The following is a 13132-nucleotide window of genomic DNA, read 5'->3' as shown; positions in this document are numbered from 1 at the left end:
AGAATGCAGGGAGCTGGTCTCAGGCCGTGTGGGTAAGAATGACCTTGGGAGTGAAGAAGAAGAATACTGGTGAAATGTAGGAACAGGACATTGGCCTGTGGAGGAAGCAGGAGCCTTGGGTGATTCCAGTTCCTGGGAACTGAGTAGACAGTGGTACTGTTAGGATTGTGGATAGACGGTGTGTGTGATATTTGACGCAGGGAAAGAAGCACATTTGGTAAGAACATAAGTACATTGTTCCTTGTCTTCCAGGCCTTTTGTTTTTTGTTTTTAATATACATTGGTGTTTGTTATTGCATGTATGTCTGTGTGGGGATGTCAGATCCCCAGGAACAGGAGTTACAGTTGTGAGCTGCCATGTGGATGCTGGGAATTGAACTCTGGTCATCTGAAGAGCAGCCAGTGCTCTTAACTGCTGAGCCATCCCTGCAGTCCCAGTATGTGTTGGGTTTTTGTTTGTTTGTTTGTATTTTTTGAGCTTATAATTATATAATTTCCCCTTTGCTTTTCTCCCTACAAATCCTCCATGTGCCTCCCTGCCTTGCTCTTTTTCAAATTCATGGCTTCTTTTTCTTTAGTAGTTGTTATAGATGAGAACATATATGTGTATGTTTGTGTATTCCTAAACAGAGAAATGCAATCTGCTCAGTCTGTGTAATGATACTTCACGCTTATGTTTTCAGAGCTGATCTTAAAATGGAATACTCTTCCCTGGGGAAGACTGTTTCTCCCAGTCTCAGCACTCTGAGGTTGCTCTCTGGGTTGCAGCCTCTTGAGTCTCCCCCTTTGCCTTAGCACATCTATTGGTTTCATCCTGTCCTTGTTCAAGTAGTGTTTAGGCAACCATGTTATAAGACTTCATGGGTGTTTCTAGAAGATACAGTCTCGCAGCAAACTCCCTGTTCCTCCGGCTCTTAAATTTTTTTTCAGTCTTTTTTCCTCAATAATTCCTGAGTCTTAGAATCAAGAGTTGTGTTATATCAGTATGTATGCATCTGTTGGAACTGGGCTCCACAACTGCATTTTGATTGGTTGTGCTTGTCTGTAATGGTCTCTGACTTTTATAAAAGTTACCTTGATGAGGAGTGAGGACTGTACTTATTGGTGGGGATTAGGACAAATATTTGGAATGTAGCTTGGGGTGATGCTGTTTTAGTAAAGTGGTTGTTGTAGGTTCTGTTTCAAGATTCATGACTTCCCTGGCCCTGGGTAGTTGGCTAGGTTTCTAGTACCAGGCATAAATTCCTTCTTGTTAAGCGAGCTCTGAGTCTGGTTCATGAGAAAAGATTGCAGACAATGGCAAGTACGTGATATTAATAGTATAGGAAAAATTAACAATAGCTAAAAAAAATATGAAGTGAGAATTGACATAGAGATTTTGCCTTTGATAAAATTGCAGGTAAGGCAATTTTAATGCAGTTTAAATACTACAGTTGAAAGTTCCAGACTAGTCAGACATGATGGTGACTTGCACCTATAATCCCAGCACTTGGGGGACTGAGACAGAAGGCTGTTAGCTGCAAGTCCACCTGAGCTACAGAGTAAAGCTCTATTTAAAAAAAGAAAAAAGTATGCTTCAGACAAGAGGAGGACTTGAATGCTTCCATATACTAATATTTTGGTACCTGATCACTAAATTTTAATTGTCATACATCAGTAGTGATAACAACAGCACTGTCATAATGTATCTGTTTTACAATGTACACTTTAGCCAATCTGGTGGCACATGCCTTAAATCTCAACACTTGGGAAGCAGAGGCAGGTGGATCTCTGTGAGTTCCAGGCCTTTGAGGGCTGCATAGTGAGTGAGACCCTGTCATAACAGCAGTAACAAAGGTACTGTTTATCGAGTTGGTGGTATATGCCTGTAGTCCTAGTGCTGGAGAGACTGAGAAGGATTACAGGCTCAAGTACAGCCTGAACTACATTAGACAATGTCAGAAGGGGTGAGGGAGTGGTAATTAGAGTAGAAACTTCTCTCATTGCTGTGACAACTTACCTGACCACTTAAAACAACTTAAAGAAGGTAGGGTTTATTTGGAGTCACAGTTCAAAGGTGCAGTCTATCATGGTGGAGAATCCATGGTAGTAAAAGTTTGAGACAGCTAGTCTCATTTGTATAACACTATGAAAACAGCCTGTCTTGGCTTCTTACACATATAATATCTCAGGTCTCAGGGACACAAAGACAGGTAGATTCCTAAAGTTCTCTGATCAGCCATTCTAGATAAATTGATGAGCTTCAGGTTCAGTGAGAGATCCTGAATCAAAAAAGAAGAAAAAAAGGTGGAGAGTAATGAAGACAGATGCCCAAAGTCTTTAGCTTCTGCATATATGTGCATATGCAGGAACAAGTATACACATGTACGTACACTGTATACATTCACAGCAGACACATTTTATTATTTTTTATTTTTTAATAATTATTTTATTTGCATTGGTGTTTTACCTACATGTATGCCTGGGACAGGGTGTCTGATCCTCTAGAACTGGAGTTATAGACAGTTGTGGGCTGCCATGTGGTTGCTGGGAATTGAACTCAGCACCTCTGGAAGAGCAGCCAGTGCTCTTAACCACTGAGTAATCTCTCCAGCCCCCTTTATTTTATTTTTTTGAGGCAGGGTTTCTCTGTGTAGCCTTGGCTGTCCTGGACTCAGTTTGTAGACCAGGCTAGCCTCAAACTCACAGAGATCCACCTGCCCCTGCTTCTTCAAGTGCTAGGGTAACAGGAGTGCACCACTGCAACTGGCCAGACACACTTTTTTTTTTTAATTAGGATTCAGTGGTTTTGAGTTGATCCCTTAGACCACAGAGTTCTGTAACCATACCATAGTCAACTATAGAAAATGTTAGCTGTTACCCACCCCTAACTTCTCATAAAATGCTGGTCCAAGGGAGCTTCCAGTTTACTGTGTATTTGCCTATATCTGCCACTGCTTATAAATAGTCACATAGCACATGGTTTATGATTGCTCTTTCACTGTGAGCAAGATAGTATGTATCAACTTCATCCTTTGTATGAATTAATATAGTGTTTAAATATACTATTTTTTATTTGTTTTAAATCTACTCACCCTCTTAGACAGTAGTCCTCAACCTTCCTAATGCTGCAAATCTTTAATACAGTTCCTCATGCTGTGGTTACCCCTAACCATAAAATTATTTTTGTTGCTACTTCATGATTGTATTTTTGCTATTTTTATGAATCATATTATGATATGCTGGACATTTGATATGTGGCCCCTGTCAAAGGGTCATTTGACACACACCCCTAGGAGTTACCACCCACAGGTTGACAATGTAGCTGCTCTTAGGCCTTTAGGTTGGTTCCTTCTTTTGGCTATAATGAATAATTGTCTTGGGAACATTTATTTACAAGTTAATGTGTGGGCATATTTTTATTTCTCTTGGCCATATACCTAGAAATAGAATGTCTGCATTATAGTGTAACTTTTTTCTTTTGTTTTGTTTTTGTTTTTCAAAACATGTTTCTCTGTGTAACCCTGGCTGTCCTGGACTCGCTTTGTAGACCAGGCTGGCCTCAAACTCACAGCAATCCACCTGCCTCTGCCTCCCTAGTGATGGGATTAAAGGCCACCAGTGCCTGGCTTTAAACGTTATTGGGGGGGGGGCAGGGGACGAGATACACGAGAGCAAGCATGTGAATGCAGGTGTTTGTGGAAGACAGAGGGCATCAGATCCCCCTGGAGCTAGAGCTACAAGTGGTTGTGAACCACCTGATGTAAATACTAGGAACACACTCAGGTCCTATGAAAAAGCAATGTGTGCCCTTAACCCCTGAGCCATCTCTCCAGCCTCTTAAAAAAATTTTTTTTGTTTGCTTTCTTACTTGTCTGTTTTACAGTGCTAGAGTTGAGACAAACCTACAACCTTGTACATAAAGGCAAGCATTTTACCACTGAGAACATCCTCAGCTGGTTTGTTTGTTTGTTTTTTTGAGATATGATCTCATAGTGTAGGTCAGCCTAGTCTGGAGCTTGCTTGGCTGCCCCTAAGTGGCCTGGAACTAAAGATCTTCCTGCCTCAGCCACCTGAGTATTTGGATTACAGGCATGCACTCTCACAGCCAAGCCAATAGTTTAATTTTGATAAAAATCCACTCTATTTTAACCTCTTTTTTTTTCTATTTTACCTTTTATTGTTATGGTTAGGGTGTTATTATAAAAAAATGTATTAAACTAAGGTCTCCCTCCCCCTTTTTGAGATGGGGTTCTCACTTCTGTTGTGTCTCTGGCTGACCTAGAACTTGCTGTGTAGAGAGACTAGCTTTGAACTTGTGTTAGTCTTCTTGCCTCTGCCTCCTGAGTGCGATATTCCAGGTGTGAGCCACTGTGCTTATCCCTAGAGTTTTCTGGTTTCAAATTTTACAATTAGGCCTTAATCCATTTAATTATTTTATCATATGAGGTCAGGATCTAATTTCATTCTTTTACATGTGGATACCCAGTTATCCTAGTACCACTTGAAAGACAGTTCTTTCCCCTGGTAAATGACCTTTGTCCCATGTAGAAAGTCAGTTGACTATAACTGTCTGGGTTTATTTCTGGACTCTTGAGTTCCATCCCATTGTTGTTGGTTCTTTTGGGGGGAAGATTGGACAAGGGACTTGGTTATTTGCTGTCGTGAGTTCTCCCTCTGCAGTTTGTGCTAACTTCAAACTAGAAATAATCTATGTGTTTCTGCCTATGTGCTGCAACTTGTTCTGTCTATCTTATCTGGTAACTGAAGCCTTATGATTAAATTTAAATTCGGAAGGTGTGGTGTCTAACGTTGTTTTCAAGACTGATTCTGTTACTACATGTTCTTTGGTTTTGGGATTATCATTTTCTCTGAAAAGCCAAGCTGGTATTCTGATAGAATTATGTTGCGTTTTTAGATGAGTTGGGGAAGTCTTATTACCTCAAAACATTGTTTTCTGTCACCTCTTGCTGCAGTGGGCAGAGTGTTAGTCTTTAGTATTTTCTAATTGATGGTTACGAGTCTTTTTCTGTTATTTTGGGTTTTTTGGTTCTTGTTGTTTTCATCTTTCTTAACTTTCAGTGGTGTTTTTCAAAGTATGACTGGTATGATAGCACAGTCCCTTAATCCAAGCACTTAGGAGGCACAGACAGGAACTCCCTGAGTTCAAGGCCGGCTTGGTCTGTATTGTCAGTTCCAGACCAGCCAGGGCCAAGGTGACAGTTGGTTTCTTAAAGCATTTCTGTTGTGTTCGCACTGTCTTCAGGCTTCACCTGTCTGATGAGACATCAGTTTATAATTGGAGATCTATTTTTCTCTTGTTGCTTTCAAGCTTTTTTCTTATATTGGGCTTTTAGTGGTGTGAGTTATGGTGCATCCTTTCTGGGTCTCTATATTTGTTCTACTTGGGCTTCTTGTGTAAATTAAAGCTTTCCTCGGTCTTGGGACGCTTTCAGCCTTTTTTTCTGTTCCTTTTTCTTATTCTTGTTTTGTTTTTCTTTTTTTGGTTTTTTGTTTGTTTTGTTTTGTTTTGTTTTGTTTTTCAAGACAGGGTTTCTCTGTGTAGCCTTAGCTGTTCTGGCCTCGAATTCAGAGATCCACCTGCCTCTGCCTCCCGAGTGCTGGGGTTAAAGGCGTGTGCTACCACTGCCCAGCTCCTTTTTCTTATTCTTATTCTGTCATTATACATTATATGGAATAACTTTGCTGTCCGAGACTATTCATTTTTCTTGACTGTTCTTCTCTCTCTCTCTCTCTCTCTCTCTCTCTCTCTCTCTCTCTCTCTCTCTCTCTCTCGTTCTTTAGATGGTATAATTGTTGCCTGAGTTAGAACAAAAGTCCCAGGCACACAGAATTTCAATAGTTGAGGCTCAGCCAGTTGTCCTGGGAAGCCAATCAAAGAGACAAACAGTGGTAAAGGCAGAAATGAAGTTTTATTAACAGTCTGAGTACCCTGCTGTGGACAAACATGCTTACAGCAGTCTTGGTTTCAAACAGGAAAGATGAACAAAAGCAAGCATTAGGAACTTCCATAGTCAATATCCTCCTGGTCTGACCATGACAGGCCATTACCTCAGGATCTGCCATGTTGGTGCCAAGAAGGTATCTTGTTTAGGGTCAGTTTTGGGTCCTCATCTTATCTGAGATACACTAACTGTTGAGAGAAAGACTCCAGGCTACTTCAGAAGGAAGGAAGTATAACCAGAGGGGAAAACAGAGTGAGTGTTCCTAGGTCAGTATCTGCCCTCTCCTTAAATCCTCACTGTTGGGCCAACAAGATTGCTCAGCAGATAAAGGCTCTTGCTGAATTTGATTCCTGGGACTCACGTGTTGGGAGAACTCACTCCTGGAATTTGCCCTCCGATCTCCACATGTGCCCACCATCAAACAAACAAACAAGAGTAAGTCAAATCCCCACTGTCAAGCCTCTGGTCCCTTTCAGTAGAAGGAGGGATAAGAGTAGGACCCTGTTTTATGATACTTTTGACCTACAGGCTTACTGATTGTTCAGTTTACATCTGCTGTTGAACCCTTCTGGTGAATGTTTTGTTTCTGTTAACACTTCTCAACTTTAAGATTTAGTTGTACTTTTATAAAAAGATATTACTACATCTTTGTTGATACTTTTTTTTTTTTTCATTTTTTTGTTTATTTGGCTCATTTTGGCTTTTGAAGACATTGTCTCACTCTGTACCTTTGGCTGGCCTGGAATTTGCTGTGTAAACTAAGCTGCCCCAAACTCACATATCTGCCTGCCTCTACTTCCAAGCCCATTTTAAATGTGGTTTGGTTTGGTTTGGTTGGTTGTTGGCTGTGTTTTTTTAAACAATTAGACTTTATTATACAATCTAACAATCTTACACAAGAAGGAAAAAGGGTTAAAGGGAAACAAGAGTAAACCTTTTGGTATGTGTTCCACTGGACGGACCCCCAGGTGTCTTTGGCCTACACGTTGGTCTGGCTTGTAAGCTGGTCTCTCCCTAAATCCACGTGTGATCCTGCTCCAAAAGATGTAGTCTTCTCTCTGCTCCGCCTGTGTTTTTCTTGGGTGTGCAATGGCCAGTCTGGGTCAGGATCCCTGCCCCCATCGATGTTTGATTAGAAACACAATAACCCGGCTAGAGTCCCCCAGTCCACTTCCTGAATTTCAGACCCAGGATGGCTCAGGTCAGTCTATCCGTGGTGTTTCCAAGGGACAAAGCCCGCCAAGACGGCTTTCACCTGGGACAAAGCTTACAATCTTTACCAAGCAGAGTTTCTCTGTGTAGCCTTGGCTGTCCTGGACTCACTTTGTAGACCAGGCTGGCCTCGAACTCACATCAATCCGCCTGTCTCTGCCTTCTGAGTGCTGGGACTAAAGGCATGGACCACCACACCTGGCCTTTAAATGTTGGTTGGTTGGTTATTATGTATACAATGTTTTGCCTGCATGTACAACTGCATGCCAGAAGAGGGCCCTAGATTACATTATAGATGGTTGTGAGCCACCATGTGGTTGCTGGGAATTGAACTCAGGACCTTTGGAAGAATATGCAGTGCTCTTAACCTCTGAGCCATCTCTCTAGCCAGGCAGTGGTGGCACCCATTTTGGTGAATGAGTACTCAACGTATTGTTTAGTTACATAAGAAAACACTGTCAGATAACTGTAAGAAAAACTATTTAGGATAATGGTCCTGCATGCCTGTAACCCCAGCACTTGGGAGACAGAGGCAGGTGGGTCCCTGAGTTCAAGGACAGCCTGGTCTACAGAGAACAGACTGTCACCCAGTCACCGTCAAGCATTGCTTCCTGTCTGCTGTTTTTAGTTTAGTTTTGTAATTTTGAATATGGATCAGTTTCCTTTGAATAACTCATAATCTAGACGTCTTAGAAACACATCATGACTGACCCCTCTGAGCACATATGCAGCAACTTATTAATGTGTGTTTAATGACTAGCCAATTTTTTTCCTCCTCCTTTGTATGGGTGTTGGAGTTAGTCTCCAGGCCTTGTACATTCTAGACAAGCACTCTCCCGCTAAGCTACATTCCCAGGATAAGCCAAATTCTTCAGTGAGGTATCTGCTAGCGATCCCTAGCAAATGTTGTCCTCTGAGGCAGGAAACCATCAGCATGTTACTGCTACTTTGAGATACTGAGAATCACCTAGAGTGGTTTTAAGTCACCTATCTCTTTCTTAGCCATGCCAACTAATGAACTAATTTCTGGTTGATTTTTTTTTTGTTTGTTTGTTTGTTTTTGTTGTTGTTCCTAGCTTGTTTTTTTGTTCCTAGCAGTGCCCTAGAACTTAACTTTCACTTTAATGTGGTCTGGTTAAATCCTGGCTCTTGGCCTGAGCTGTGGCTTTAGTGGGTAGAATGTTTCTCAAGCATGCATTGACAACCCAACTTCATCCCAGCACTCATTTACCCTGTTTGGGACTTCTACTAGGCATAGTTTCTGAGATTACTGGTTTGAGATTTAGTCTCAGTCCAGAGAGGCTATTATCTCTTGTTCTGTTCTGTTTGTTTGTTTGTTTGTTTGTTTGTTTGTTTGTTTTTGTGGCAACATAGCCAGCTTTTAGTTGAGTTTATATTACTTTCCAAACTTCCAGCCTCCTTTCTTCACATTGTCCGTTGGTTTGAGAGAGCCCTCCTTCATCTTAACCTTCATTCTTGGGGATAAATCCATTCCTTTGGGGAAATACAGAGAGTTCACCCAAGGCAGAATTTGAGCCGAGGCTAGAAGAATGAAGACAAAGAGGCACTTCTTTGTGCCACCCTCAGCTTTTAGAAAGAGATGAGGGCATGTAAACTGGCATAGCCCCCCCCCCCCATATCCTGGGCACTTCCCTTTATGAACAGGCCAAGAATATGTCAGCCCCTATATTCTTAGCATGTTGTGCCCTAAGGCAAGCCTTGGCTTTTGTGTCTAAGCTATTATCTGTGCATCTAGAACTGGGCCTCAGCAATAGGTAGCAAGGGCAGGAAGAAATATGCAATTGTTGCTGTCACTGGTCAAAGTATCTGTTGTTATTGTTGGTTATTTTCGAGACAGGGTCTCTCTCTGTTGCTTTGGCTGTCCTGGACTCACTTTGTAGACCAGGCTGGCCTCGAACTCATATCAATCCACCACACTCTGCCTCCCGAGTACTGGGATTAAAGGCGTGCGCCACCACGCCCAGCAAAGTATCTTTTCTTTATTGAGCATTTCTCCATCTACTGTTTGTCCTTTGGGACATTTCCAAAGACTTCAAATGATAGGTTTTGTTTTTAAGTTTTATTAGTTTCATTAGCGAGTGGATCCCCAGACCCCCACAGTCAGCCATGCTAAAAGTCTGTCCACTGTTACTAAAATTTTAGGCTTCCGGTTTGTTTTGTGGTGAGTGTCTGTGTGTTAGTGTTGGGGGAGGGTGAATGTATGAATATGCTTGCACAGATATACAGTGTGCTCTGGAGACTCGATGACAACCCTAGGACGTCATTCTTCAGTTCCTATGAGCCTCTCCCTCCCTTTCTTCTTTCTTTGACCTTTGCTTAAGTGGCTTGGAGCCCACCAAGTAGTCTAAGTTAGATGTCTACCAAGTCCCAGGGACCAGCCTGTCTCCCCTTTCCTGTGCTGGGATTATAAACACACGCCACCACTTCCACTTCTTTTTGGTTTTTCTTTTTCCAAGACAGGGTTTTTCTATGTAGCTTTGGTTGTCTTGGACTTAGACCAGGCTGGCCTTGAACTCACAGAGATCTGTCTGCCTCTGTCTCCCTGAGTGCTGGGATTATGTAGCCTGCGCTGGCCTTTAAGCCTCAGTGCCTCTGCCTCTACTTTCCAAGTGCTAGAATTACAGGCATCTGCCTACTACACCAGCCCATGAAGCATTTATTTATTTATTTATTTATTTATTTATTTATATTTTTATTTTTTGGTTTTTCAAGATAGGGTTTCTCTGTGTAGATCAGGCTGCCCTTGAACTCACAGAGATCCGCCTGCCTCTGTCTCCTTGAGTGCTGGGATTATGTAACCTGGGCTGGCCTTTAAGTTTCCATGCCTCTGCCTCTAGATAGGGTTTCTCTGTTTAGACCAGGCTGGCCTGAGTGCTGGGATCACAGGCATGCATGCCACTGTGCCTGGCCTTATGAAGCCTTTTAAATCCCCCCCATGCCACCCCCACCCCCACAGACAGGGTTTTTCTGTATAGCCTTGGTTAGTCTGGACTGTGTAGACCATGCTGGCCTCAAACTCACAGAAATCCACCTACTTGCCTCTCAAGTGCTGGGATTAAAGGCGTGTACCACCTCGCCCAGTGTCTTTTAAATTTTAATTCCAAAAATCAGATAAAGATAATACCAATATAAAATTATAGATTAGTTTACTATTGAAGATGAAAAGGTTTGCCAAGCATGGTGGTGTACACCTATAAGCTGAACGATTATAGCAAAATGATTTCAAAGTTAGTGGAATGGGTATGGGATTTAAGATTAAAAAAAAAAAAAAAAGCATGTCTAACAGGGGCCAAAAATACACAAAGGGCAGTTGTGAGCTCAGCAACTTAGCAGATATTAAAACTTAACTGCAAAGCCAATACAACTTAATACAAAAGAGCTGATGCTAGCCAGTGATAAAACAGAGCACCTAGAGTCTAGCAAGATCCCAGTATGTCTCAGAACTCAGCATTTGCTTAATTTGGTGTTAGTGCAGGTAGGGCCAGGAGGTGCTGGTGAATCTCTTTGGGTTTCAGAAAGCAATCTGGTATTATACTAACCTCCATCGGGACCTGGGAAAGAACCTTATAGTTGAATAATGAGTAATTCATCAAGGATAAATAAAGGTGGATTAAAAACCTAATGTTGGCTTACGTTTAGCCATCAAATTACTGAGAGGAAAATTTGTTCTCAGAGCCCTTATGGAGGGGTGTGTGTGTGTGTGTGTACACTAAGATCAAGTCCAGGGTTTTGCACATGCTATGCCATTGTTCTACCAAGTTATATCCTTAGTCCTGGATTTAAATTTTATTTTAAAGAAAAAAAAAAAAAGGATTGACAAGCAGTGATGACGCACGATTTTAATCCCAGCACTTGGGAGGCAAGGGAAAGTGGATCTCTGTGAGTTCGAGGCTAACTTGGTCTGCAAAATGAGTCTAGGACAGCCAGAGCTACACAGAGAAACCCTGTCTTGAAAAACAAAAATATATAAATAGTAAAACCAAACCAAATAACAAAAGACTAGGATTAGAGACCTATATTTGAGTTTACTAGGAAAATACTGGTGCATTTTATAAATTTGTGGAAAAGAAAGTTGTGTGCCTGCTTCATATTGTGTATTAAATTCTAAAAAGTTTAAATTCGAAAAACAAATGATGAGACCTGGGAAATACTTAGATCATTTGTTTACTGTAACTGTTCAAAGAAATCTTCCTGAGCAGGCCAGGCAATTTAGAGACCAAGGGGGCTTGGCTTATCAGTGTGCACATTAGAGTACTCAGGGTTGCTGTTGGACAGGGCAAGGGCACTAGAGAAGCAAACATTCTTTTTATCTGACAGCAAAAAATAACACCCAATGTATGAAGAGGTAGGTAAGAGAAATCTATTTTGCCTATCCTGTCCTTGAACCTTTGGGCTCACCTGATCTTTCTGCCTCTGCTTCTGCTGCAGCTGACACTACCAATGTTCTCATTGACCAGGTCGGGCTCTTTATTTTCCTCCTCAGTGCTTGCAGGAGTTGGCGCTCTCCTTTCCTGTGTGGGACCTGAAAATTGGGTTCAATTTGTCAAGCTTGCTAACAAATGCCTTTTCCACTGGACCATCCTGCTAGACCCTTTACAGTTTTTACATTTTACTTTTAATAGGTGTGTGTGTGTGTGTGTGTGTGTGTGTGTGTGTGTGTGTGTGTTTTGAAACTGGGGGCTTCAAGAATACTAAGCAGTCTATCACTGAACTGTTATCTCCAGCTGCCCGCCCCCCCATGTTTTATTTATTTTTTATTTTCTGTGTGTTTTGCTTGCATGTTTGTATGCTCACCATTCGAGTGCTTGATGCCTGGCAGCCATAAGAGGGCATCAGATCCCCAGGAACTGTATTAGAGATTGTTGTCAGCCACTTCGTGGATGCTGGAACTTGAACCTGAGTCTGAAAAACTAGCAAGTGTTTTTACCACTGAGCCTTCTCTCCAGCCTCCCAGACATCTTTGACTTTCTGAGACATAGTCTAAGTTGCCCGGGTTGCCTTTGAACTCTGTAGTCCGGATATGCCTTGGTTTGCCTGTGCTATGAGGCCCAGCACTTACTATAGTTTCTATGTAAGCAAATCAGATTTCAACATTCAGTAAATATGGTGTGGATGAATAGGCCATTGCAGCAAGATCAGATCACATCCTTATTCCTTGCATGTTATCCAGAGTGACAGGACAGTTATGTCCAAGGTGCACTTACAGACGTTAGGTACGTCGGTTACTGGTGAACCTGAGTCTTAGATGTGTTTGCTGGGCTGTTAGAGCAGCCTCACTAGCCCTGTTTGCCCTGCCCATAGCTCATGATGGAGCAGTCCAAGAAGTCCTCTCTTATGGTGGCCCGCAGTATTCTCAACAACAAGCTCATTAGCAAGAAGCTGGAGCGCTATCTGAAGGTGAGGCAAAAGGCACTGCCCTCGTCCTGACCTCTGGGTGAGCCTGGTCCCCACACTGTGTTCTTGTGACTCCTTTAAGGTCTCTATCAATCTCTACAGGGCGAGAATCCTTTCACCGACAGCCCAGAGGAGGAGAAGGAACAAGACGAGGTGGAGGGTGGCGCTCTCGATGAGGGGGCATCAGAGGCGACAGGACACGCAGAGGGCGTGCCGGCACAGCCCCCGGTGCCCCTGGAGCCAGCCCCAGAGACTGCAACACCGCCACCTCCGCCACCACCGGAGGAGGAGGAGGGTGCAGTACCCTTGCTGGGCGGGGCGCTGCAGTGCCAGATCCGTGGGATCCCGGGCCTTGATGTGGAAGACGAGGAGGAGGGCGGTGGGGGTGCCCCATAACTCGTACCAACAGCGGGCAGGGCTCGCATGCTCAAGGCTGGAAGCGCAGCTTAATAAAGTACTTTCCCACCCCAGGTCATAGTTTGTGTTGTGAGTGGTGAGGGAGGGCCCCTGGAAGTGTCCAGAGACAAACTGCGCCTGCGCACGGGTAAACGCACGGGAGC

General features: G+C 42.9%; 1 protein-coding gene across 3 annotated transcripts in view; it reads left to right on the top strand.

The window, feature by feature from the left end:
• Positions 1 to 13042, top strand: part of AKAP8L (A-kinase anchoring protein 8 like) — a 35735-nt gene extending 22693 nt beyond the window's left edge. For all 3 annotated transcript variants that reach the window (XM_084759394.1, XM_084759393.1, XM_084759392.1), the window contains 2 exons: positions 12480 to 12575; positions 12675 to 13042. In XM_084759394.1, the coding sequence (XP_084615520.1) occupies positions 12480 to 12575; positions 12675 to 12968 (390 nt within the window). In that variant the 3' untranslated portion in view covers positions 12969 to 13042. The remainder of the gene's footprint in view (positions 1 to 12479; positions 12576 to 12674) is intronic.
• Positions 13043 to 13132: the final 90 nt, after the last annotated feature.

This window comes from Acomys minous (genome assembly GCF_964271855.1).
Source record: "Acomys minous genome assembly, chromosome: 15".
Classification (NCBI taxonomy): domain Eukaryota; kingdom Metazoa; phylum Chordata; class Mammalia; order Rodentia; family Muridae; genus Acomys; species Acomys minous.
This window is presented reverse-complemented; position numbering and strand designations above follow the sequence as displayed.